The sequence below is a fragment of the Pteronotus mesoamericanus genome, unplaced genomic scaffold (genome assembly GCF_021234165.1).
Source record: "Pteronotus mesoamericanus isolate MK-2021 breed Mesoamerican mustached bat unplaced genomic scaffold, CSHL_Meso_final contig_82, whole genome shotgun sequence".
Taxonomy (NCBI): domain Eukaryota; kingdom Metazoa; phylum Chordata; class Mammalia; order Chiroptera; family Mormoopidae; genus Pteronotus; species Pteronotus mesoamericanus.
In genome coordinates, this window is record NW_026555265.1 from 28,950,261 (window position 1) to 28,976,616 (window position 26,356).

The window sequence follows — 26,356 nt, forward strand, 5'->3', positions numbered from 1 at the left end:
TATAAACATATTGACAAAGCTTAACTTTACATTTGAAAGAAAAAATATTTCAAGGTACTTAAAATATCCCCCCGCTTTTAAATATTTCTTAGCTTTTACTTCTCTTTATGGAAAGGAGGAATCCCCCCCAGCTCACCTGTATCAAACCCCACACTTGGCACTATGTCCACAGTCCCGTGGAAGGCTCCGGCCCACGCTGAGGTAGCAGTGGTGACTGTCGTCGGGTCTGTCTTTGTGACGTCACACTGAGGAGCAGGAATCCTGGCTGCACGCACTGACGGCATCAGCAGGGGCCCGTAGGAGGAATCCAGGGCAGACGCGGCAGAAGGGTGAGGGTGGTGGTGGTGGTGGTGGTGTCGGTGATGCATGTGAGCGTGGGGGTGGTGGTGTCGCAGGTACACATCGTGCATGTGGCTGTAGGACGGGCTCACCTGAGATGCCAAAGGGTAGTGCCAGGACTCAGACACGGGAGGGGGAGGGGCTGGGCCAGTCTGGTGCAGGCTGTGTCCTGGCCAGGGACTGGGGTCGGCTGCGGTAAAGGTGCCAGGGGGTGCAGTGACCTGAAAGTCAGGATGAACTCCCCCCAAACAGGGTGCAGGTGGGGGCTGGTAAGAGCTGGTCCAAAAGGAAGTCGGGAAACTATTCCTTTGACTTGAGAGAGCTGTGCTGTCTGAGAAGACAGAAAAATAAATTATTTACATAAGATTCTGTTCTGGGACAGACTTGCCTCTACATGTTCAATATTTTACAGCAGGCTAATCAGTACACACTTCTTCTCCCCACACAGAGGTGAGCTGAGACTAGAGAAGCCTCTGAGCTCCCCTGCCAAGTCCATGCTCAGCGTTCTAGGTGCTGAATGAGTCCCCGCTGCCCTCCCAACCCTAGTTTGTTTGGCTTATGCAGTCGCAATCCAGACTGAGGTGTGCAAGTTGGGATGAAAAGCTTCATTTCCCCCTGAGTGTCTTGCTGTCATCAGGTCTGAGCAAAGGTGATAGGTCTCTACCTCGTAGGTAAAGAAAACTTACGCCATAGATGTGGTCCAGGTAGGTCTGAAATGATGTTTACTAACTTCTTTTGAGTGCAAATAGAACTTTTATTCAAACTAAACATTTTAATGATGAAAGGAACAAATGGAAGTAAGGTTGCATTTAAGTATGCTCACCAACACTCATTTTCCTTCAAAAAGAGTGTATTCTAAGCTTATTCTTTCTTTGGAGGTCTGGGAGTCTCTGGGCTGAGAATAACAGTAGTTAATATTTAATTATAGTGACCAAATGCCCCACACTAGGCCAGGGGCTTTTCATGGATAATCTCAATGGATCCTCACTTCAGCTCTATGAGGCAGTTAATCGCTTTTTTATTGCTACTGTTAGTCCCATTTTATCTGTGTAGAAATCTAGGCAGGGAAGAAGCCCAAGACTTCACAGCTGGCAAGTAAGAGAGATCGAAGACAGGTAGCCTGCCACCTCGATGGCCAGCATTCTTCACAGCTGTGCCACAAGAGGGCACAATTGTAACTCTAACCTCAACATTGGACTTCGGTGAAAGTTCTGTGGAAATCGAGATTCAAGTAGGAGTTTGGGTTTGAGAACATGTTTGGGAAGGATAAATAATATCAAAGAATAGCACTTGGAGATAAATTAGAAAGAGGAATAATCCTCCCCAACTCTGCCTAAATTCAGTTTCTCCACTCAATCTTTTTAACATATTTATAGATGACCTACTCTGTTCCAAACATAAAGAGGTCAAGGATGATCAAACCGATGTCACTTTTAATCACAATCTGATGGGGGACAGATAAGTAAATCGACATGTGCAATGTGGCATAGTAGGTGCTCTTATAAGGGGAAGCACACAGGCAGGTGCAGAAGCCGCCTAAGGGAGTGATAGCCAAATTGAAAGGGAGAGTGAGATTAGCCTTGTGAAGAAGTAGTGAAAGGCTAATGAAAAACTATGTGAAAAAAAGGCCAAAAATTACACACACACACACACACGCACACTTACACACACGCACACTTACACACACAAAGTAGCATTTGAAAGATTAAAAAGAGTTCAGTTGGCAAAAGGTGGCAAAAATTTACAGTAGGGTCCAAGAAGGACACAGGAGGGTATGGCCTTGCCAACCATATACTGAATGTGGGCGCTGTCCTGAGAAGTTCTCAGAGAGCTTTGAAGGGTTGTAATCTAGGGACTGATACAGTCAGATCTCTGTTTAGGAAGAGTGATGCCGCCAGCGATAGCCTGCAGCTGTGGTGTGGTGTGGGAGCACTGGACTGGGGGTCTAGAGGGCTCAGCCAGGGCACTAGGACCCAGCTCTTACTCTATATCATTTTATGACCCCAAGATGGAACAGTTGACTTCTCTGTAGCTAAGTTTCTTCCACTAAAATATGAAGCACTCAAATGAACATTCCAAGTATCTTCTGGCTCCACACTTCTATCCTTCTGTAAAGCGGCCTACAAATTATTTCTATCTAAAGATGAAGATAAGGTTGCTTTAACATGTTAGTCATGCACGTAGAGTAAGATGGTATTTTTATACTGGGTTACACACACACACACACCCCCCCCACCCCCCACCCCACCTCCAACCTTGCTAGATCTTTCAGTTGAATCAAGGATATCCTAAAAAGTACTTTGAAATAAAGGTACTTTTATATTCAGAAGTTTGTATTTTATATTCAGAAGTTTATATTTTTTATATTCAGAAGTTTGACATATTTCATAAATTTCCAAAACAGTTTGTTTGTTTGTTTGTTTGTTTTACCTTCAGGGAAAGCTTGTATAATGTGAATCGACCACCACAAATGTGACTAGACTAGCATACTCAGGACATTGCTGCGGTGTTCAAACACTTCCTCTCTCTAGCTTCCCCAGCAGCCGGGGCACCAGAGCTGCCAGCTTTCCCATTCTCTCCCGGACAACCCGGAGTGGTCATCATTCAACCCATTCATTCTATGGACAGACAGCTCTTCTTGTCTCACATTCAAGTCTCTCCCCCACGGAACCTCCGTGGATCTCAACCCCTTTGGGGAAATCTAGGAAATGATCATCTTCAAAAGGCAAAGGATGGAAGTGGAAATTGTTACTCAGTTCTTCAAAGAGTCCTGGAAAACTTTCCATTGAATGAATTTGTTCTGTCGTAATCCCCATCAGAAAATAGCCCTTAAAATCAAACTTAATGGCACTAGGGCGAATATATTTTAAGAATGGTCTTCCTTTGACATATGAAAAATGGCTGCTAATGACAAGGAAGAAAATTGTATAAGCTGTGAGAAGAAAATTCAATTTGCCTTAAGCGATGACCATTACAGAATATTTCTGTCACACCCACTGTGGAAGCTGTCAGTGTGCAAAGTTCAGAGCCCATGCAAGGAGTTTATAGAGGCTCCTTACATCACTTAGTGCAGCGTTGCCACCATCGATCTACCATTTGGCTCTCACAGATGCAACCTTTGATACCGAACCCTTCATTCTACTCACAACTTTCATTTCCTGGTGGGACCAGAATCCCATTATAAAAGCTGCTGAACCCAAGCCACAGGTGTGTGCCAGAAATACAGAGCTCCCCTTATTGAAATCCACCATTAAAATATCAAAAGTACAGAGAATGTATGTCATTTTTCTGGATGCTTTCCTTTTATTTCTTTTCATTTATATGTACATGGGCCCAATTTTATTTTATAGATGCTTAAGCATTTTGGATATGCATGTACAAATGTGAATAATGAACAAATTCCTAACCAAAAATCTTGTCCTATTTATGAAGTATTGTATTGTGATTAGTGAACACATTATCATTGAAAGTGGAACTCTATTTTTTAAAATGCACTTCATAAAGTCTGAACAAAGCTTTAAAATGCCCCAGGGAAAAGTTAAATTAGAAGCAACTTAGTATTTTCCAAGCTGGTATGTCTCCTGAGATTAATATAGATTTTGCAGAAATCTATACAACCCTTTCAAAAACAATGTTGCATTTTACAAGTAAATGAAATGGTATCGAATAGAAAATATATTTATGGAAAAGTCTAAACTTCAAAACCACTATTTGGTCACTTGATTATTAAGGAAAAAATACTGATACAAAGAAACAGATGATATGCTCTTTTCATGCCTGGGAATCAGTGTACTTATTTCATATGTATGTAAATTTTTTTCATTACATGACTTTTTGCTTAGAGAACTTAATCACAGCCACATTTGTTGGATGAAAAAGCATATGAGAAACTGTGCACGAGCTATTTCCAGGCATTATTATTACTTTTCAGGTTAGTGGAGGCAATTCAGAACTGTATAATGTTAACACTCCGTGGTGACTGAGGGATCAGTGTTGCTTGATAGTTGGATGATGTTAACACCGACACTCTGGCATGTACAGAAAACCTTTACTTTGGTTCAGTTTGCACTTGGGATTAAAAAATGTTATACACACACAACCTATTCCTAAACCACAACAAAAGGACAAAATTGATACGTTGTCCAATACAACCCACCCAAAGCATACCCAGCAATCTCGCTGTCTGATTATACCAGAAATAAACCTTGGAGATTTAGAGGAGTGCTTCTTTCAATTCACAGTAGCTGGGATACTTTTTATATGAACTCTAAATGTCTCTGAAAAAAAATCTAAGGGCCAACAATATAGGCAAGAGAAAAATCCATCGTTTATATATTTTTAATTAAAGTGTATTAATTTTGATTAGAAAACTATATTAAAAGGAAAAATGGGACAATAAAATGATATAGAACCACTATCTTATTTTTTTTTAATTTCCAGAAAATAATCTTTGAATAAATATTGATTTAAAACATCAATGTTAAAAGATAACATTTATTTTTGTATTAATCTCAGTGGGAGAAAATTGCTATTGCATTCTTAACCTAAAGGGTCCACACAATAATTTAATTCCCACTCTCTTGTTCTGCTTCCCATGAAAATAAATTGTTGGGTCATAGGTGAAAGGATATGTGCTCCAAAGTTTTCTGTCACTTAGGAATGAGGCACTACGTTATGTCCAAAGATTGCCCTCTCGTTACTTCTTCGTTCTAGAGTTACTCAGAATGGGCCTTGTGACTCTAAAATGAGAGATTCAAGGGGCACTATCAGATGCCCGCACTCCTTGGAAGCAGGACGATGAGGTACTGCAGACCTCACTTTCTTTCCATGTGCCTGTTCTAAACTTCCCAGAGGCGATGGCCTCAGCAGTGCCCCCTGGAGGACGAGCTCGGCTATCTCCTTCCCAGTCCCTGCCAGCTCTGAAAAGCGGCCCTCCTTCCCTTTCTCCCTTTTGCTGTTTTAGGTTAGTACTCATTTTGAGAGCTCTTTCCTACCAGAATTAGTTTTTCCAAGCACACACCACTAGGTCAATCAAGCAACAATTACTTTGACACTACAATAAGAAAAAAAATATCAGAAAGTTTACGATTCAGCATGGCTTTTAAGTCAGTGATATATTTTGCGAAGGCTCCAACTACTACCCTTTTCTAAACACACACCCCTTTCTTAATAGTACTGGGGCACTGAGATCAATGCATGGACATATTTGGAGCTGATGTTTCTGTTTGGATGGGGATAAGAGGACATTCAGATTCATTAGGTTTTGGGCACTGAGATCAATGCATAGACATATTTGGAGCTGATGTTTCTATTTGGATGGGGATAAGGGAACAATCAGATTCATTAGGTTCTCTTAACTGAGAAGCCCTATTTAATCCCTGTTAGAATACAGTGAAAAAAAAAGAGGGAATTGATGTCAATATTGTGCCAAACAAAGTACAAATATTTCTTGTCAATTGTTTGTCTCACAGCTGCAAAATGCCTAAAGAGGACTTAGCTCGCACCATCAAGATACACAAAGTATGACCATTATTCCATTATTAGCTGACACTCTATTCTTGTCTAAAGATTTACTGTGTAAATACATTCTGCATTCAAACATAATTCAGTTTTAAATTCCTTTGTAGCACTGTAGCACTTGTGCAGCCCTGTAAAAATTTCATGCCATCAATTAGACCTTTTAATTTAATACAGCTGGTCACCAGCTCCTGCGAAAGTCTTTCTGCCATGGCCATTGACACTCTCAGTAGCCCGAAGTCCCTACTATGTCCAACACACTGTGTTTCTGCCAGAAATCCAAACTTCCAAAAAGCAACGTTTCCGTATGAAGACCCAAGGTTGGTGTTCTATGTGCAAAATGAGTGGAAACCCACTTAAGAAAAGGAGAAAAAGCATCTGCCCTTCATTTAGTGCCTCGCAGCAAGCCCTATGCCAAATTCTTCATATATTTAACTTAAAAATCTTTATTATAACCCTAGGAAGTGGGTATCAATAAACATACATTATGTACTTGAAGTTATGCCCAGACAGATTGTTAAGTACTTAATTCCAAATCACGTTGCAATCAGACAGTAATAAGGCCCAAACTTGAACCCAAAACAAACAATCCGAAGGCTGCATTCTCCAAACCTGTAATGCTCTGGCAATTAATACAAAACTCCCCAAAACTCTCTTTGCTAGACATGGGAATCAGAATCGTATCCAAGTTATGTATATTTATCTAAAACTGACTGATTCATAATTAGAAACAACTAAAGCAAAGTTCTATTCACAAATGGAAAGTAAATGATACATTTGAAAACACAGAACTTTACTTAGTTTACAAATATAAAAAACTGTAATCAATGATGTCAAACAACTTATTGCTAATAAATTCTCCATTGAAGACTTTTTTGTATTCTAACCTGGGGTACACGGAAGGCAGTCACTTAATCTGTGGTTTCTCTAAGGCAGTCACTTAATCATTTAATTCATATTTATTCCAGATTTTCCATGTAGAGATGCATTATCCTGAGTATTAGGGAAAATAATTAATGGGAGATCAAGAGATGGAAATTGAAGAGCACACTGTGTTTGCCTGGGCTACTCTGATAAACTAAACTGACATAAAAAATTCTAAAAATTTTTGTTTCTACCCGTCACTCTTCATTTCACTCCACACTTGCCAGCATTTTTACTTCGCATGGAACATTCTGAACTCCATCTTTACTCAGGGACTTTGCACTGGCTATTCCCTCTGCCTCAAATAATCTTCCCCTAATATTCATGTAGGAGCACTCTTTCTTCCTCCAGGTCTATGCCCAAATGTAATGGCCTCAGAGAGACTGCTTCTTATTGCCCTAAGAAAATAGCACCTTGAGTTTCACTATACATTTATTAGCTGTCTATTCCACTAAAAAGGTCCATGAATGTAGAGGCTTAGACTCTCCTGTTCACTGGCGCATTCCCACTACCTAGAACATAGTAAGACCTTAATAAATACGTGCTGGGTAAGTCAATGAGTAAACGAGGAGATAGACTGAAAGGCCAAATTTAAGATAATACCAAGAAAATTGTAATAATAGTTACTAAACCATTACCATTATCTATACTTTCTATATCAAAATTTGACATCTGTCTGAAGGTCTTCTCTGTTCAGTCATACAGATTATTGGAAAAACAGTGAACTGTAGAGTTTTGGTACATGTACAGCACCGCACTTAAAACTATTCTGATGATGATGCTATAGACAAATCACTCTTGCATCTAGCTATAATTTTGGCCTCTTGTTCCTACAACCCAGATTAGAGGATTACTAGCATTACGTACGTCAGCTTTCTAAAAGAAGTAGTATTGTATTTATTACTCTCCTGGCATGGATTATCCTGATAGGATTTATTTTTGATATACCAAAATATTAAAGACAGCTAATTCATTGAAGTTTTCTTATTTTTACCCTCTACAAGTCTTTAAACATATTCACTATGTGCTACCAAATAGGATATCGGTTGATTACACAATATCTTAGGTTTCCAAGGATTAATTTCTCAGTTCTGTGGGAAGTCTATAATATGCACTAATCAAATAAGCAATTATGATTCCCAATTCACCTCTGTCAAGGTCTCAGTCACTTGAGTTTGTATTCTATTGTATTCTACCTTCCCTTTATAGTCATTGCTCATTTTAGTGTTCTTCATATTTACCAAAAGGAGGGAGAGAAGGGAGAGAGGGAGGGAGGGAGGGCGGAAGGAAGGGAGGGCCGGAAGAAGGAAGGGAGGGAAAAGCATCATATTTACAGATCAGGCCCAGCTCTCTTACAATGGAGCAGAACCATTCCTCCGATGCTGAGAGGGGACCGACCACTCATGACCTCTCACCTGCCCCCAACCGCAGGAAGCCTACCACAGGTGACCAGCCTTTCCTCATCTTTGGATTACCTGGGGCACTTGTGAAAGTATAATTCCCAGAGCCTTCCTTTAGGGATGCTGATTGAGTAGATCTGAGTTAGGTGGCCTGCAATCTGTGTTTTTAACAGCGCAAGATAAATGATTATCAAACTTGAGCCTGCATCTGAATCACTGAGAGGGCTGGTTAAAACACAGATAACTCTACCCCTGAGCTTCTGCTTCAGTAGGTCTAAGGTGTGCCCCAAGAATCTGCATTTTTAATAAGCTCCTATGTGATATCAATGTACCTAGTCCTGGAAACCACACTTTGAGATCCATTTTACTAGATGCTTCAAATAACCTGCTAAGTTCAGGGGGGAAAAAAACAAACAAACAAAAGAAAAAACTTCTATAACACATTTTTCTAAAACTATCATTGGAGCCCTGGCTGGTGTGGCTCAGTGGGTTGAGTGTTGGCCTGTGAACTAAAGGGTCACTGGTTCAGTTCCCAGGAGGGCACATGCCTGGGTTGCAGGGCCCAGTGGGGAGCACGCGAGAGGCAGCCACACAACTGTTGTTTCTTTCCCTCTCTTTCTCCCTCCCTTCCCCTCTGTCTAAAAATAAAGAAATTTTTTAAATCTCTTAAAAAAACTATTATTGGAATGATGTATTATTTTTTTCTCTAACCTTGTAAATATCCCATTGAAGATGTCAACCAACAATTTGCAGTGAGCTAGTAATTAGATTCAAACACATCTCTGTGACCTCTATACAGAAGGAAATAAAGAAGAGGATGTCCCATCTACTGTTTTACTTTACCGAGGTAAAAACAGTAGCCTACACCATGTAGATAGAGTCAATAATATCTGGACTGCACACAGCAAAGGGTTAATAGCACAACAAAGCAAGACACAGAAAGTTATTAAGAGAACACAGAGGCTTTCAAAGTTTGTATTCCTGGGTCAGACTCAGATCTCTGCTATGTCACCACGTAGCACCTAGTGGAATGAGCAAGAGCTAATTTTTAAAAGCTGATCCAGACACGCCTCTTATTTAGACATCCAAATTGGGCCATCGGGGCTTAAGGAATGGTGCCTCGCAGCTAGATCCTGCCACTATAAACCCCGGCCAGTTGCATCACTACTTTCCATGAGGAATTTAAGGGGTGTGACTGCATCTTTTCCAACCCTGCATTCCACATGTGACAAAACTGATCCAGCTGTTTGTCTGAAAGAAATTCCTTGCTGTCCTTAAAAATTAAAAAGCAAGTGGATATCCGTCTTCAGGGGCGAGTCTCCAGCTGGAACCTGGTACAGGCGGTTGCAAAACAGAGACAGGGCCTTGGAGAGCATCTGCTTTTAAATTCTTACCTCTCCATAGGGGGGTTAGCCCCATCTTGCTTTTTGAAATGGCAGATTCTGGATGGAGGATGCTGGCTTGGCCCAAAGCTCTTGAGAAGTGTTCATCCACTACTGACCCAATGTCTCCCTGGAAATAAGTGAAAAGGACACAGCGAGAGTTAAGGTACTCCATCTCGGCAGGCTGGTCTTTCTCCTCCTCCTCCTCCTCATCCTCCTCCTCCTCCTCCTCTTGTTTGCTGGGAAGGGTGACTTCCAGAGAGTCCTGCATCTTGCTGTATACCGCTAACTTCTTCTGGGATGGAATAAACAAAACACAGTATCACAGACAGTTTGTAACAGAGCATTAACTAGTTAACATTTCAATTTTTAAAAATCTAAAAATTAACATATATTCTCAAATTGATTCTTCTTCATTTGTTTTACTCCATCTTCCCCCACCCCAAACCACCCTTCCCACCCTTAAAAAAAATCGATTTCAAATTTAAGGGGAAAAACAGTTAAAATCCTTTATTGGATTGTATATTTTCAGAGTATGGAAGTTTTTTGTTAATCTAAGTATACCAAAACAAGGATGACTTAAACAAAAATGTGACAGATTCCTTTTGTTTTTCTTTCCTCTTCCATTTTTTTTTTTAATTTTAAACATTTAATGCAGAACAACATTATAGTGTGGAACAGGGAGAAACGGGGGATAGGGGGCCTAACTGTCTGAGAGCGGGGTGGAGAAGAAGAGGGCTTTTCATAAATGAAATACACTAAGATAAAAACAAAAATGTAACATCTTATAAAAGGATTTGGCAGATGTGCCCAACTCATTTCTCAAAAATCAAACAAAAGTGACAAAGTAAGTCTGTGTGAAAATTCATTTTGCATGGAACATATTTTTCAGATGTTCCATGTACCACCATTATCATAGAGAGAAAAAAAAGGTATTGTTGTGACTTAAAGAAAATAATACAAGATACTAGCAATGGCTAGTATGGGTTTCAATTAAAATGAGAACGTTTTGATGATCTTAAAATATTTTAAAACATATGTATCATTATAGTGATAATAATGGTTCATATATTATATTCTGCCAGACATTTACATATTAATTACCCAACTAAATGCTTACAGTTCTACAATATAATATAGTTATTGTTACTATCCATATTTTAGAGATGAAGAAACTAAAGCACAGAAAAGTGAAATAACTTGCCCAAGCTCACAGAGCATGTAAGTGGTGGAGCCAGAATGTGTAATAAAAACATGCAGGTATATATATGTGTGTGCATGTATGTGACAGAGGAGAGCAGGGGAGAGGTATCTAGTGTGGGAATACAAATTGCCAAAATGTTATATTTTGTATTGTTTTTCATGGCTGGTAAGTTTTTAATTGTTATTTTTTATTTTCCCTTTTTGGTATTTCCCAACATTTTCATTAAACACTTTTGTTATCAATAATTTCAATGTAAAATAGATATAAGAAAGTAATGCTAAAGATATAAAATTCATTATCCTAATGATGAAATTAGCTTTGTATTGTCTGTACACCTGCAAAACCTGATCCTTTGTCAGGTTTTAATTTCCTTTGTCAGATCCTTTAATTTCAGAAAAAAAATGCACACTGGGAAGTGAATGTGAGTTGAAAAAAATAAATCATTCTAGAATACACAGTAAGCACATAACTTTGCAGATGTTATCAAAACACACAATCTAGGCTCTTACGTTTCTAAAGTAATTACTAGGTATGAAATGTATAGCCCCAAATTATAAAAGCATCATTCAGTAAGTTAAACCCTTTCCCCTAGCAATGAATATGTTCTCCTTGTGTGAAATAAGTCCTGAATAGTTCAGGTACGTTATGAACTTCTGGTTATTATTTAGGGGCTGCTATTCATACCTATGTGTAAACAAGTGTATTGATTTTTTATTTGAAATGTGTGTCAATATAATTATCATTTGTTGATAAATATTTAATTCATATCTTGCTGACGTAATTGTAATAACTGAGTGGTGATTGTAATGAGTGAGTAGCTATATTTCTTGTAGTCTGTTTTGCACAGATTTGAACATGTTCACATTTAACTTCAATAGTAAAAACACCACAGTAACATAAGTTATATATAAAATGAGTCGTGTATAAAATGTATAAAAGTTATCTAAATGACCTCTAAAGTTACGCCTAGCTTTAAATTCCATTATAAAATTAAATGAGTGTTACAATTTATTAGTCAAATCACAATACTGATTCTCTGGGCATGTGCATATTCACTTGAAGTCATCATGTTTAGCATATATACACACTCTCCACCGAACACTCTGGCATATTAGGAAAGAAGCACTGTTTTTATATGGGAAGGAAATTAAAACCAATCTACAGAGTAGCTTCACTGTCCACAAGAGTTCATTATTATCTATGAAATTGATTTCATTTTTTCTGTTAATGTCCAGCTCAATATCAGTTCCTGAGAATCAAGTTTTGCAACTATTGTTTCATTTGTTTAATTTTAACATTTATTCTTTAGGTTAAGTCCTGGCTGTGTTAACTATCCAAAGAAAGGCAATGTTTTATTATATCGCAATTAGCAATCAATTGTTAGATTAAATAAAATTACTTAAAGTGTTATATACACAAAAATGTGTACACTGATATAAATGTAGCATAATATTATGATCTATACCAATTATAAAAGATTATAATTTTTAATTGGTGGCAGTAGAGTTTAATCTATAGATTTTCTACCTATTTAAGATTATACTATTTTCTAAATGTGAATTAATTTTTGTTATTCTTTTTCAACCATTGTCGAATGGCTGGTTACAAATAAATTAATCTAAAAGTGGCATACTTTTCAATATAAAATGGGGGAAATTGAGCAAAATCTGCTATTGTATCATAATACCTTTTATTAATCTATTTTTTAAAGATTATTTTTTGTTGATGGTCACATCGATTCCCTATACTCTATATTTCACATATATGTAATATGTCTGTATATGTACATATGCATTTATATAAATACATACTAATATATTATTTCCCTTGTATGCAAACATCTGTGATTCTATAAAAATAACTGTAATGATTCCTTTAAGTAAAAATTTTTAGAATGCTTATAAAATATACTTTTTTTCTCTTGCAACTCTTTAAGACAGGCCTCTAATTAAATAAATTTTCTTGGAGACTATCAAACAAATAAAATGAATAGGGAGCCTATGATACATCTACCAATAGGCAGGAAAAAAGGCATACCTATCATTTATTCCCTTTTGTACTTTTTTCACATAAAGCTGAGTCAGTTTTCACAAATTACAGTGAACCAATTTAAATATTTACATTCACAACACATATGCACACCACACACACACACACACACATTTAAAGCCTCATCATCAACATCAGTGTTCAAAGGGAAAATTCTAAAGTATCCAAATAGCCTGATAGCTAAGTAAAATTTAATTTGTATACGTTTTCCAAACATTGAGTGTGAGCATGAAGAAAACCAACACAGGATTTAAACAGCAATTGAATCATATGCTGACATTGACCACATGCTAATATTCTTCTCCACAGACTCAAGTCTCAGCTACTTTCCATGACCTGTGCTGTAGTGACTGTAAATCAATTCTTTGCCTTTTTAAAACTATGTAACTCATGTGCGCTTTTCAGTATTGCCTTGGTGTTTGCTCCCTGAAATAAAACTTCCTTAGTGTTATCTTCTTTCTTCAGAAAAATATAGAAAATTTCCAATGGTGAGAATAAATCTCAGATCATCAAAACCTAGATATCCTGAATCAACATAGAAAGGCAGCCTAGTTCATATTTCTCTCAAAACATACAATCACTTCCTAAAAAAATTTAAATATCTCAGAAATGTGCTTGCTTTTCTTATGAGACCCTGAAGAATTGTTAACAAAAATAAAGAAGCCATTCAAAGAGACTTCAAAAACTGAAAGTTGGTTTATTTAACACACATGAACCGGCTCATCCCCATCTCAGAGTAATAACAATTGTTATCCAGGTAAAACGACACCCAAGTTAAGTGAAACAATGAATGAGTTAATAGCCACTAAGTTAAAACTGACCCAAGAAGAGGTTAAAGGAGTGGAGTGAAGGAGGAGGCCTAGGCAGTGCAAACCATACCCACCACCTCATCGCCTGCCATCAGGCACAACAGAAACAAACTTGCACAGGAATGTGCAGGGGAAAGGGTTTGTCTGACAAGAGAAAGACTTCCATGTCAGGAGCCAAATACCACTAACTCCCCAAGGCTTAAGCCTACAAAATGCCAAATGATTACTGTGCATATGTGGAAACTTTTTTTCCTAAGGAAACAAAAGTATTTTAATGAATCATTGGATGTTTGAAAACAGATCTTTCCTTCTCTCTCTCTCTCTCCCGTCCCCCTCCTCCCTGCCTCCCTCCCTCCTGGCTATCTTCTCTAAATGCAATAATTTTTTTTTTAATTTTCAAAACATGCTTAAAGTCTATAAGAGTAGCCTATAATACTAGCCAGGAGTAACTGTTTCAATATTGTACAGTCCATGAAAGCAGCACATTGCTCTTTGATCATATTTTTCTGAATTCACTTGAATAACAGATTTTTAAAAATATCTCAGAGACTTGAAATTTTTACTCTTAGCTTATTTGGAAGAGAAAAAATCAGGGTATGGCAGGGTGGGTCAAAATAAGGAAGATATGCCACAAATTTTTAATATACTTTTGATTAACTCTCTCTCAAACATATTTTGTTGGAATAATTATTCCCAACTTACATATGCAAAAACTGACTTATTTTGCTAGGTTCACCTAACTATCACATGGCAGAGATGGAATTAGAACCTATTTCTGCCTGACTACAAAGCATATACCAAGAAAACAGACTGAATGAAATGAGTCTCTATATGATATTTATTCTAATTGAATAGATAAACAGATACCCAGAGTCAGCATGGCATCACATGCTCACTAAGGAGAGTCCAAAGTTATCTACAGCTTTAAAAAATTAGTAAACATACATCAGAAGTATGACAATTAAGAAATGCAAAATATCTGTATATTTAGATGAAACTGGACTTCTATATGTAAAGAGGTATTGCGCCCCTGACAAGTCAGACACATACGACAATTGTTTACCATTTTTCTGGAAATCTTATTTTGGAAGAGTGAGCAGAGCCGGTTTGTGAGGCACAGTCACACCTTGAGATTCTGTTTGTTTCCTTTTTTTCATTTGTTTTGTTCTTAACAGTTGGAAGGAGCAAACCAAAAATAATATTAACATGATCATCTATGTTGTAGCACACTTGCCTCTCAGTGATTCTGGTCATTATCAAAAATCAAACCCATCTCTTCCAAGGATGAAAATTTTCCAGTTTTGAGGATGATCCAAAAAATGTGCCAGAGTCTTAGAGAGAATTTCAAAATTTTCATTCCCACAATGTTTTAAGCAATGATCATAAAATAAGGGCATGTGTTCTCTCTCAAACCAGCTACTATGGAATGAAACTACACTACCAATGTATAAATTACTTGTATGCCTGTATAAGCCTATTACAAGACTTAGGGTATGATTGCATTTTTTTTAAATGTATCTGTTATTCATTGAATTTTCAATTAATTCCTATTTTGTGTCAGTAACAGAACTAAGACTTGGAGGAACAAAGACGAAAGTCATAGCCTGTCTCTGAACTCGTAGTTGGGAAAATATTATAAGGGTAATAGAAAATAAAGGGAATCTTGTGGTTTATCCATAAAGCTAACAGTGTTATTTCTCCAAGTAGCTAATATTCAAAAATGTAAAAATAAGAAAAGTAAGAAGGTAACATTAGGTAAGTTACTGTTTTCTTTTTTCAAAGGAAACCTAGAAGGGAAGGGAGCATAGTAGAAAGGATGGAATGAGAGAAGGGATTTAACCAAAACTAGTCCATGCGTCTGAGTAACCCTCTGGCCCCCGGCTTCCTCTTCTGAAAATGAGGAATTTTGACTTAATTATATTAGAACTCTGGTCCAATTCTATATCCTAATAAGCAGCATGCTGGAGCTCTAGAAAAATTCACACTTAATTTTGTTTCTTCCATTGGCTGCCTCATCTGATTTTGCTGGACACTAGCCAAAAAAACCCTACAGACCATTGAAGACTAATTCATTTTCAGACACGGTCATCTAGCCCAATTCCTAGGAATTAGTTTCGGTACTTCTTTTATCTGCCTTCACAGTAACAAGAAAGAATGCACCCTTTGAGTCCCCTCACTAAATCCACATGGACAAATGTTCTGGCATATGAAAATAATATACTTTTAAGAGCAAAAGACACCTGTTTACTTTAGGTCATTCTTTTCTTTTTTTCCTATACTAAATTACGAGATAAGTGAAAAATAGTTCAGTTACCCCAGTTCAGACCACACGTGTAAATTACTGGCATAAATCTGGTATCCACTGAAATATCTATAAATATCTATAAATATGGCATTTATGACTTGCTTCTAGCGGCAGATGTTTGGGTCTAATGGTTCAAGGCCCTCGTAGGGTCTCCCAAAATGAATAGTTAAAGCAGAAAACCAGCTGCTTAACAATATGCTTTTTGAAAGGTTCAGGGCACAGTTTTGCCCCAAATTATTTCCTTCATTTGTCTCTGCCAGACATTGATATTCAAATATTAGAGAGCTTTTGTTTCTTTCTTTAAGGTAGCTTTTTACTATTATTTTTCAACCATAGTTTACATATAATACTATTCTGCACTAGTTTCAGATGTACAGCAAAGTGTTGGGAAAACCAAGCCCTCTGCAGAGCGGATCCCCCTTCTACTCCAAGCACCCACCCGGCCCCAAAGCCATTTATCTCAACATTATTGACTACAGTTTCCACGCTGCTATGCACATCTCTGCAGCTATTCTGCAACTACTAATTTGTACTGCCAAATCCCTTCCCCTCTTTCACTCAGCCCCCAACCCCCTTCCCTTTGACAGCTCTCATATCTTTGAGTCTGTTTCTGTTTTGTTTCTTTTGTTCATTAGATTCCACATATAAGTGAAATCATATGGCATTTGGCATTTGTCTTTCTCTGACTGGCTTATTTCACTTAGCATAATATCATCTAGATCCATCCATGCTGTTGCAAAAGTAAGGCTTCCTTATTTTTTATAGTCATGTAGTATTCTGTTGTATAAATGCACTACAACTTTTTTATCCACTCATCTATTGATGGCCACTTGGGTGCTTCCAAATCTTGGCTTTTAAAAATAACGCTGCAACGAACATAGGGGTGCATATATTCTTTTGAATTAGTGTTTTGCGTTTCTTCGGATATATTCCCAGAAGTAGAATCACTGAGTCATAAGACAATATTTTCCTTGAAATAATACCTTAAGTTATTACCTATTACTAGATGTATTTGTTTTGAAATTTTTTTCAAAGCTAACTGGAAACAGAGCTTATGGGCATAATGGGATCCAGGTTAAGCACCCAGGTTTTAGAATGAGAGTCACCTAACTCATGAATTTGCTTTAGGATTTGCCTAAGCATCCTGAGCTTAATATTTTTAGTCTCACTGAAAATTTCCTTCACAGAGAAAGATATAAAACAGAAATGTATATACTGCCTAACAGAGTCAGCTCAACATATCTTCCATAACAGCCCAAAGGGTCAGTGCATAGTATGATTCTACCTTCTGAACACCCTCATTTCCTTTGGTAGGGGACATTTCCCTGCCATCCCAAACTTTGATAGTTTAGGCTCAGTAAGTGTTAGATGAAGTAGGAGTTCCTTGAACTTATCCAAAATACCCTTCACTTAAATTTCCAAATAGTGTTACCTTGCCCTGACATTTGTTTTCCTGGTGAACATATCCTCACTATACATGATTTTATAGATCGTAAGCCTGTATTTACTATTGTTACTGTAATCTCCACTCTAGTTGAATGCCAGACACAACAGCTCAGTTTAGTTATTTTAAAGTTCAATTTTCTTCTCTAGCTTTGAATCTTATGGCTGGAAAGTTATTGGGGGAGGGCATAAAACTGTGGGGCACTTGAATCTTCTAAGTCTCTGCAGTCGAGTTAATTTGTGTAGTGTGGAATTATAGGGGCTGGTCTTTCTCAAAGAAGTCTTGTATGAATTCTTATAAACCTACTTAAGTCCTTGTTTACAGTTGCAAGAAAATTAGATACTCCTCCTTAAATAAGTTGACTGTGTATTGAAACTACCTAAGATATAATTGTATTCTTTCCTCCTAATGAATCTAAACTTATGTTTGAATAGCAATGATATATGAGGCACTTAAAGCTGACTGTTAATACCACTTCCTGCATACTATTTTAAATAAATAAATGTTCATTTGCTAAGTGGATATTCTACCTCATCAACAAAGGATACGACATGGATAGCAAAAGTCATTAGCATAATACAAATGCTTGCAAAAGGACTTTGGAATGCCTAAACTGAAAAAGCACACTACCAAGGACTTGGAAAGAATTTCAAGCTCCAAGGCCAAAAAAGTCTACTGCATATTAATCTTCTTTATCAGAAAGTTGATTTGGAGCACAAAAGACAAGAATAAGCTTATTGTGCAATAATAAAAAATCTTGGGAGACTTCATGGTATGGTGGAAAGATGCTACATGGGAGAACAGGGGATTGTGATGATTCTAATTTTATCCCCAATTAGCTTTGAGATATTTAACCAGGCATCTCAGTCCTATGAATATCCATATTCCCATTTATAAAAGGAGGGCTTGAGGTATGTTTTTAGTTTTTTTCCCCCTGACAAACAGAATCTCAGAGAAGTTTTATGACCAAACGAAGGTGGCAAAGTCCAAAGAAAGAGTTTGGGGTAAAACAAAAAACAAAAAACAAAAAACAAAAAAAACTCCTTACAAACTTTTAACTGGACTTCTGCCTCCCAAGGTTCTTTAACTCTTTCAAATGAAAGCATGCATGCAGTAACTGTCTCTCTTGAAGAGAACAGAGTAAATGTACTCTAACTTATATGAAGCCCAAAGTATGGTTGTTAGACATCCTTATGTCCAATTAGAAAACTAGCAATTGTTCTCAACTTTCACTACCCCATCTATGAATTATACAAGTCTCAAGGCTTTGCTTTAAGCATCTTCCTGATGTTAACATTATAAATATAGGAAGCGGGGCAGGGTTAGAGGACAAGAGACTGTCTGCATTTAAGATGAGAAATCTGTGAAGATTTCTGTGAAGAAAATCTGTGATTTCATATCATTTTGCCCAATTTCTCCTGACATATATTTTGAATTTTCTTGCTTGGTCCCTACTGTCACTGCTAGGATACGAGTGCATTCCTTTCGATGCACGTTCCGCAGGGTCATCATGCCTTCAGAGCATGTGCTGAGAGACTGAGTCAAGAGTTCTCTTGAGATGCGAGGGGCTGATTACTAAGGTTATAAAAAGACGGTAGGCACAGGGACCAAGGAGCTTAGCAGCCCTCGGCAAATCCTGACTCTGTGGAGCACACTGTAAAATTTAGGCACATCCATGCAGTTTCTAGGAATTAACATCAGGTCCTATAAAATTTTCCCTTCAGACTTATTTATATATCACTTTGATTCATTTAGCCTACCCTCTGCCTAGGTAACACATTGCAACGTTGCCTGATTTCTATGCAGTTAGCTTTGGCTTTAAGATACTAACATATTACCCACCTACAATATACATGTTCAGTTTAAAAAGTAGCTTAGTATTTCAAGTGTACACTTGTGCTGTTAGGAAAAAGCTGAAAGTACACATGCCTAGAGTATAAAGTTCTACAGTTTCAAAAAGAATTTTCAGCTACACAATCATACATTAAGAGGAAACATATACCTATGTTTAAAATCCGTTATAATGAAGCATTTTAAAATATACACCAGTCTACAAGACTTCAAAGCTATACAGATTTGAAGAAAAAAATCAGTTCAAAAATACACGACAACTGAATATAGAAGTAATATAAAACTTTAAAGCTGTTTCCTAACATTTTATAAATGATCATTAAACTTTCTTTATAACTCTATCATTTTTTTTCTGCTTTTCCTTTTTGCTCCTCAACAAATTAATCTTCAAATGCACTAGAAGTTGTAGCCCTTATTTTTGTCTCCCAGGCAAGATGCTATTAGAGGTCACTTCCCATGTACGGAGAAAATAATCTTCATGGATAATAATGATAAAACCTTATGGAATGCAAAAACAACCAAAATATGTATTCTCCAATGACTACATTAGGGCCAAGTCAATATTAGTCCCACTTCACCCACGCACCGCACAGTCTAAAAATGTTGTCAGCCTGATAAGAATTTCCTGATTCATTTTTTTCCAATAGAAAATATAGGTCATCAAAATAAACTCCTAACAGTAAAAGAACAGTAGTTATAATATCAAGCCTCTTTTTAATCTGTTAGCCAGTTATAGGCAAATGGTTTCTTGATTAAAAAATTAGTCTCAAACAAGCCATTTCGATAAAAGCAACATAAAAATTTCCAAGCATATCTCTCAACCAAGTTATTTAGGTCAACTCAGCCTCACATCTATTCAAACAAGGTCTACAGAATTTGAAAGCATCCTGGAAGTTGATCATCATTTACAGATATGTGATACTCATCAATGTTGATAAATTACATAACAAAGAAGGTTCACTCTTCAGTTTGTTGATGGTCTTAGCAAAAGAATGAAATTTGGGAATGGAGTCTCAGGGCTATTGCAAAGGTTAAATAAAGGATTGGAGTTATTTCTTACGGAAAACTAAATGTTATGACTTGTAATTTATAATTTTTTTGATACTGAATTTATTTTCTAGCTCAAAAAAATGATTACAAAACTAACACCCATCATAGACTCATATTTTAATAGAATTACTTTTACAACTCTATAAAATAAAGTCGTCTTTACAACATCCACTACTTCAAGTTATTTTTAAAGGAAAAAAAATACCTTCCTGCATGTCTAGTAAAGTTTGAGTCTGTTGCATGCCCACATTCCAATTGATAATTGAAGGCCTCTACAGTCCCAGAGACGGAAGAAAGGAGGAAAGGGTGGTTCATCTGGGACTGTGTGTTTATAAAACACATAAACTGATTCCCATCACCTCTTTGCCTGACTTGCCCAATTTGCACTAAATGATTTTCTCCATTATTTGTAGCTTTTATATTTAAAGCCAAAGAAAAACCAACAATATAGCCAAAATGTTTTAATCTGTCACCCTTGACCACAAACTACAAAATGTTTTCCCATTCTCCTCCCCAAAAGCAACCTTCTCTGAAATGCTGAACCTGCTAACTATTAAATAATAATAATGATAGCAAGAAAGTAGGATTCCTTCCTTTTTTGTTCTAATCGGTCCTTGTTAACCTCATACTGAGAGCAAGATAAATCTGTGGCATATACTCTTTTAGAATCAGATGGATTTCACAGCCCCTAAATTCAAAAGAGAAGTTATGATTTCTTTCCAAAGAGTAGCACTACAAATCTAGCAAAGAAACAGATGAAAAGAAAATACAGAAATTAAAAGCCAGATTAATTAAAGAGCCACACCCTTAGGACCAACATAAAACGCATTGTTCCTAAGAAACTAACAAAAAAAAAAAATCCTTAAATTCAGTGGATTGCAATTTTCTAACCATATCCAGTTCCCTGATAAGTGTCTTCATAAGTGTATTTTTTTAAGTCTCACCGAAACAACGCAGTCTAATTCTCAGGATCTGAAGACCCTGTTTTGGTGTAACCCAGTGCCTCATACTCACATGTGTTTTAAGCAGTGCTTTCTAAGCCTTGACACACACTCTGGTTGGTGTCCAGAGAGGAATACCCACGGGCACCTAGTGCCAGGTTTCCCAGGACCTTACTCTCCTTTCTGAAGGAACTATATCATCTCCCTGGTTCCTGAACCTCTTTCATCAACCGCGTTCCCAGTCACTCTTGGCAAGGTAGAGAACCAGAGATCCAAGGGTACCTCTTGGACAGAAGGGGACACACAACGCACTTTCAACAACTGAACTGTAATTCCACCTATGGGCTTTGGTGGAATTAAAGGTGAATGAGGGTGGGGAGAAGATGAATCGGGTAAAAGGGGTCAAATATATAGTGACAGGAGACAAGACTTTGGGTGGCGAGTACACAATGCTATTATACAGGTGATGTGTTACAGAATTGTACACCTGAAACACCTAATGTTATTAACTAGTGTTACCATCCAAAAATTTAATTTTGAGAAGTGAATGAGGAACTTGGGGATCAATCCCTGTCCTCTAAGTCACTGTCGTAAGAAGACACTCGGCAAGAAGTTCTAGTAGCGTTTGCTAGACGTTACACCAGACCCATGTTTCACCATAAAAATCCCCAAAAGGCCATTTCCTGATCTCATTATTCAGGTAGCCTCCCCGGTGTCGGTGACACACTTCCATCCCTCTAATCGAGAAAACTCTGAAACACTCTACCTTACCAAAGGAAACAAAATATTTGGTTAATGGAAGTTTACTCACAGACTCCTAAGACAGATGCCCTTGGTGAGCTTCAGAGAACTGAGCCCTAAGAGCTAGGGTGGCTGCTACGAGGGTAGCCTCTGAGCCCCGATGACTACACTCAATGAAGCCCCCAGCCGGGCACTGCCTCAATTCGAATTCCCACCCGTCCCCCCAGGAGGCTCGTCCCTTCCTGAAGCCTCTCCTCCTCTCTTCGGCTGGCTTTCCGCTCAGGGGCGCTCCCGCAAGTCCCAGAGCATCCTCCGCGCCACCGGTCCCGGCCGGACGTCGCCAGAGCCCCAGAGCGATACTCGCGGTGCCCCTCGCCCCCGCCCACGCCCCCGGCAGGCTGCCCGGTCGGTGACTCACCTGCTGGCCAGGTTGGGGCGCCGGGTGGTAGTAGGCTGTGGGGCAGGTTGCAGCTGCCACAGGGTTGGGCAGATACTGGGGCGCTCCATACGGCTGGGGGTGATACATCACCTCCGCACAACTCATGGCAGCCGGGGCAGCGGCGGCCCCCAAGCTGCCGCCGCCGGTCTACGCGCTCGCGCGACCCGCGCCGCCGCCGCCGCCGCCTCTGTCGCTGCTCCAGCTGCTACTGCGGCGAAGGCGGGTCCTCGGAGGCCGCGGGCTCCGTGCGGGGCGCGGGCTCGCGAAGGGTTGGCAATCAGCGGGAGCCCATGCGCGGGCACCTTCATCTTCAGCCCCTCCGGAGGTCCCCTTGTGCGCGCTTATAGAGCGGCTCGAGAACGCAGCGGCCCGCCGCGCGGCGCGGGCATGACAGTGCCCGGTCTGGCGACGGCAGCCGGAGCCTCAGCCCTGGCCCGGGTCGGGCAGCTCGGGTTTGCATCCACACAATGCACGCCCGGGGCCCGTCCTATCACCAGCGCTCCCAGCTGGGCGAGGACCGGGAGGCAGGGGCAGAGGGAGGGGTCGACGGGGGAGGCGGGAGCGCTTCGCCTCCCCAGGCTCTGACGCGGAGAGCCGCGGAGTTCCTCCAACTCGGTCCGCAGCGGGCGGGTCACCCAGCAGGGGGACCTCGGCCGGGGCCGGCTGCGGATTGGAGCGAAGTTTGAAGCCCTCTCCGCCTCCCGGCCGTGGGACGATGGTGGGAGGGGAATGGTATGCGAGAGACTCCGCGCCCTTAGAGCTCCGCGGGTTCCCACCCTGTCTCCGTCACCTGGCTGCCTGGGCGAGGGCTTCGCAACCCCAAGGAGCTTTCTTTCACAGGGAACAACAAACTCAGAGGCCAAAGAGGTGAAACTGAGCAGGCTCAAAATAAACTGGGATATCCTCTGCCTTAACTATAACCGCAAGTGAAAGTTAAAACTTTATTTCAAGGGCGCGCATGCCAGGAATGCAACACAGTTTTCAACAAGTTAACTTCGCTTTAAGTCGACACCTTCATGGTATGACATTCTTGTGGGACGTCAACGTTTTCTGGCTTTTCCAACCTGGTTTCCATACAGCAATATACAGCAACAATCCATGAAATCCATTCAGCTACCATTTACAGGTTTATCTATTTGCAGTGGTTTAGCACCTACATATATACAAACTCATTCTTAAACACACAAACTAATAATTGATGGGAACTCTCTGCTACTCGTAACAACTCTTATTCACTTTTCCATTCTTTCATCCAATGAATATTAAAAATACAGTTATTAAGGACTTAAACAGTTTGGGCTTTAATTGTGTACTTTATAGTGGAGCAGTATTCCTAGCAATAAGATATATAAGGATTTCTTTAAAATGTTTATTACTGCTTTTTCCCTAGTTGACATTCCCTGTTCACACCCTTTCCTATGTTCCAGATTCATTTGTTTAGCTTCTGTCTGAATGGCTCCACAGAGATATTCCATAAGAACCTCATTCACAAGAACACTAATATTTTCCCCGCATCCCCAAACTGATCCTCTTCTTTTAATCTGCACCTCAGGTATTAAATCTCCCACTCACCGGTTGCTGAGCTAGAATTCTGAGAATTATCCAACACTCTTTCCTTCTCCTCACTTTCCCCGCATGAGATTTTAGAGTCCTCTCAATTCCAACTTTTACATTTCTACGGATCCTCTCCCCTCATGTCTTTATCTCTGCAGCCATAATCCTTAGTTGACTCAGTATCTCTCACCCCAACTTCTGAAGGAGGCTTCTCAGTGATTTCCAGGCCCCAGGTTAAATCCTCCCCTGATCCATTCCTCACAATTCACCTCCCCACTCTTTTCTGTCCTAGCCACTGCAAGTCCAACAAAATAATACTGTTTCATCACACTTTTACAAATTTTCTCAGTCGCTTCTCACGGTCTGCAGTCCCAGCCCTCAAATGCTGGCGCCTGATTATGGCACCATCTCCCACAACTGTCCATTCCACCATCTGAACTGAGACTTCCTTTTCTCAGAAGGAACATGGTATCTGCTACTACCATGTTTTTATATGCATGACCGGAACATCTGCACCAATACACCACATCCCACCATTTTCACTGGCTAACTTCGTGTTCTTCAAGGAGTTATCTTCCAAAACATCTGCTGAAGACCAGCTTTGATGCCCCTGACTCTAGGCAACCTCAGCACTCCATGAATATTTCCCCCACCATCCTAATAACCCTCTATCCGATTTGAAATTGCTTATTTGCTTGTTTCCTCAACATGACCATAACTGCTTGAGAGCAGGGACTGTGACTTTTATCTCTGAATCCTAGTCAAATAATGCCTGGCTTAGCAAACATTCATTGAATAAATAAAGCAGAAAGAGGAATGAAAAAAAAAAATAACTTTAGGGAAGCTTAATACCTTGTGGAGGATCCAAACACATATGAAATCAGTGAAAGTTAAAACATGGAACATGGTTTCAGATTTCTTCCAGGCTTTTTACTGTATGTTAGAATGAGAAGAGCCTTGTGATATGAGAGAATTTAGGACCTAAATTTTAAAGTGATTGAATTAGGCCATAAAGTTAGTTTGTGAGACAATCCTTCCTCAAAAACAAGACCTCCTATTTTAAGTATTTAACACTTTCTACTTCATCTTTAAATAAGTTAATATATCTGTAGTTGGTATTTTATTTTTTGGTATAATGCATTCAATATTTCTCTCCTCCACTAGACTATTGCAGACACCATTCATAGCTTGTATAGCTAGCATTCAGAAGATATTCCACATGTATTTGTTGACTCAGAAAATAAGCCAGAACTAGATCCAACAATTTCTGCATCTTCCTGGCAACCTAGATGGCCTCTGGTATGCCGCAGATTTTTTATTGTATGACAAAGATATAGTTTTTGAACACTATAACTCATGGACTCCAAAGTCTGGAGGTATTTGGCAAAATCTTCCTATAATGCACTATCTTTTTTTTTTTTTTGATACCTCCCTCATTTCTACACGGTGTTGATAGAAGAAAATGAGAAAATAATAATACATTTTATCCAGAAGTAAAATCTATAAGAAGGATATACAGAGGGAGAAAATAGCATGTCAAAGCGAGAGTCTTTGTTTGCTCATTAACAAAATATAGAGTAATTCCTGTTCAGGAAAGCAAAGTTGGACTTCTGGTAGGAGAGCAGATGTTTTAGAATGGGTTTTAGAATGGAAACGAATCAAAATGATTATCTAGTTTTAAACATCTTCTTTCAAAAATAAGCAAACATGTAGTCTGGTTAAACTATAGAGAACAGGAGGCAAAACTAAAACCAAAGCCCCAGGTCTCTTGACTCTTGGTTCAGTTTGCCACATTACTTTTTCTTTTGGCCATGATAAGGACATACAAATAAACACACATGTATACTTACACAAGTGCATACATTGGGTGTACGCATGTGCATATATGTACATAGTCATACATATTCATTTCAGCATCTACATATAGACATACATAAAAGAAGAAGCTTTTTAGATCGTATCCTCTTTTGGTCAACTTGGAGTTACAGAAAAAGGAGTGAGGTGATGGGGAGAAATGTAGGCCAATTGCATTTAACAATAGTGAGTCACCCAGATCAGAGAATGCAATCTGACCACTGGTGTACTCATTGTCATGTCTATTTTGTACAGTTGTCACAATTACTTGGAATAAAATAGTAATGGGATGAAACTTGATTATTTGTACTTTTGAGCTTAAGTTTCTCAAAATGTACTCCTTTATCTTTTCTCCTCCTCTCACACTTTCCCACCTCTTCTGGCTCAGTCCCGATGTGGAACCTGATCCTACCCATCTGTTGTTATCCTCCTACTTGTGTCTATCCAAACCACTGCAATTTTAACAGACTACCAAAATGTCCTTAAATGTTTCCAACTCTTCTGAGTCAGAGGTTTACAGCCACTACATTTTTGGCCCCACTCACCAAATTTC

At 38.9% G+C, this 26,356-nt stretch overlaps 1 protein-coding gene across 2 annotated transcripts in view; it reads right to left on the minus strand.

The window, feature by feature from the left end:
• The window catches only part of VGLL3 (vestigial like family member 3), a 44,003-nt gene extending 21,136 nt beyond the window's left edge, over nucleotides 1–22,867 (minus strand). The window contains exons 1-3 of one of the 2 annotated variants that reach the window (XM_054585234.1): nucleotides 22,375–22,867; nucleotides 9,575–9,854; nucleotides 137–670 (exon numbers count right to left, since the gene is read on the minus strand). In XM_054585234.1, coding sequence (XP_054441209.1) covers nucleotides 137–670; nucleotides 9,575–9,854; nucleotides 22,375–22,500 — 940 coding nt within the window. In that variant the 5' untranslated portion in view covers nucleotides 22,501–22,867. Of the gene's footprint in view, nucleotides 1–136; nucleotides 671–9,574; nucleotides 9,858–22,374 lie in introns of both variants that reach the window. The other variant, XM_054585233.1, reaches the window with a different exon arrangement.
• Between the last annotated feature and the right edge of the window lie 3,489 nt (nucleotides 22,868–26,356).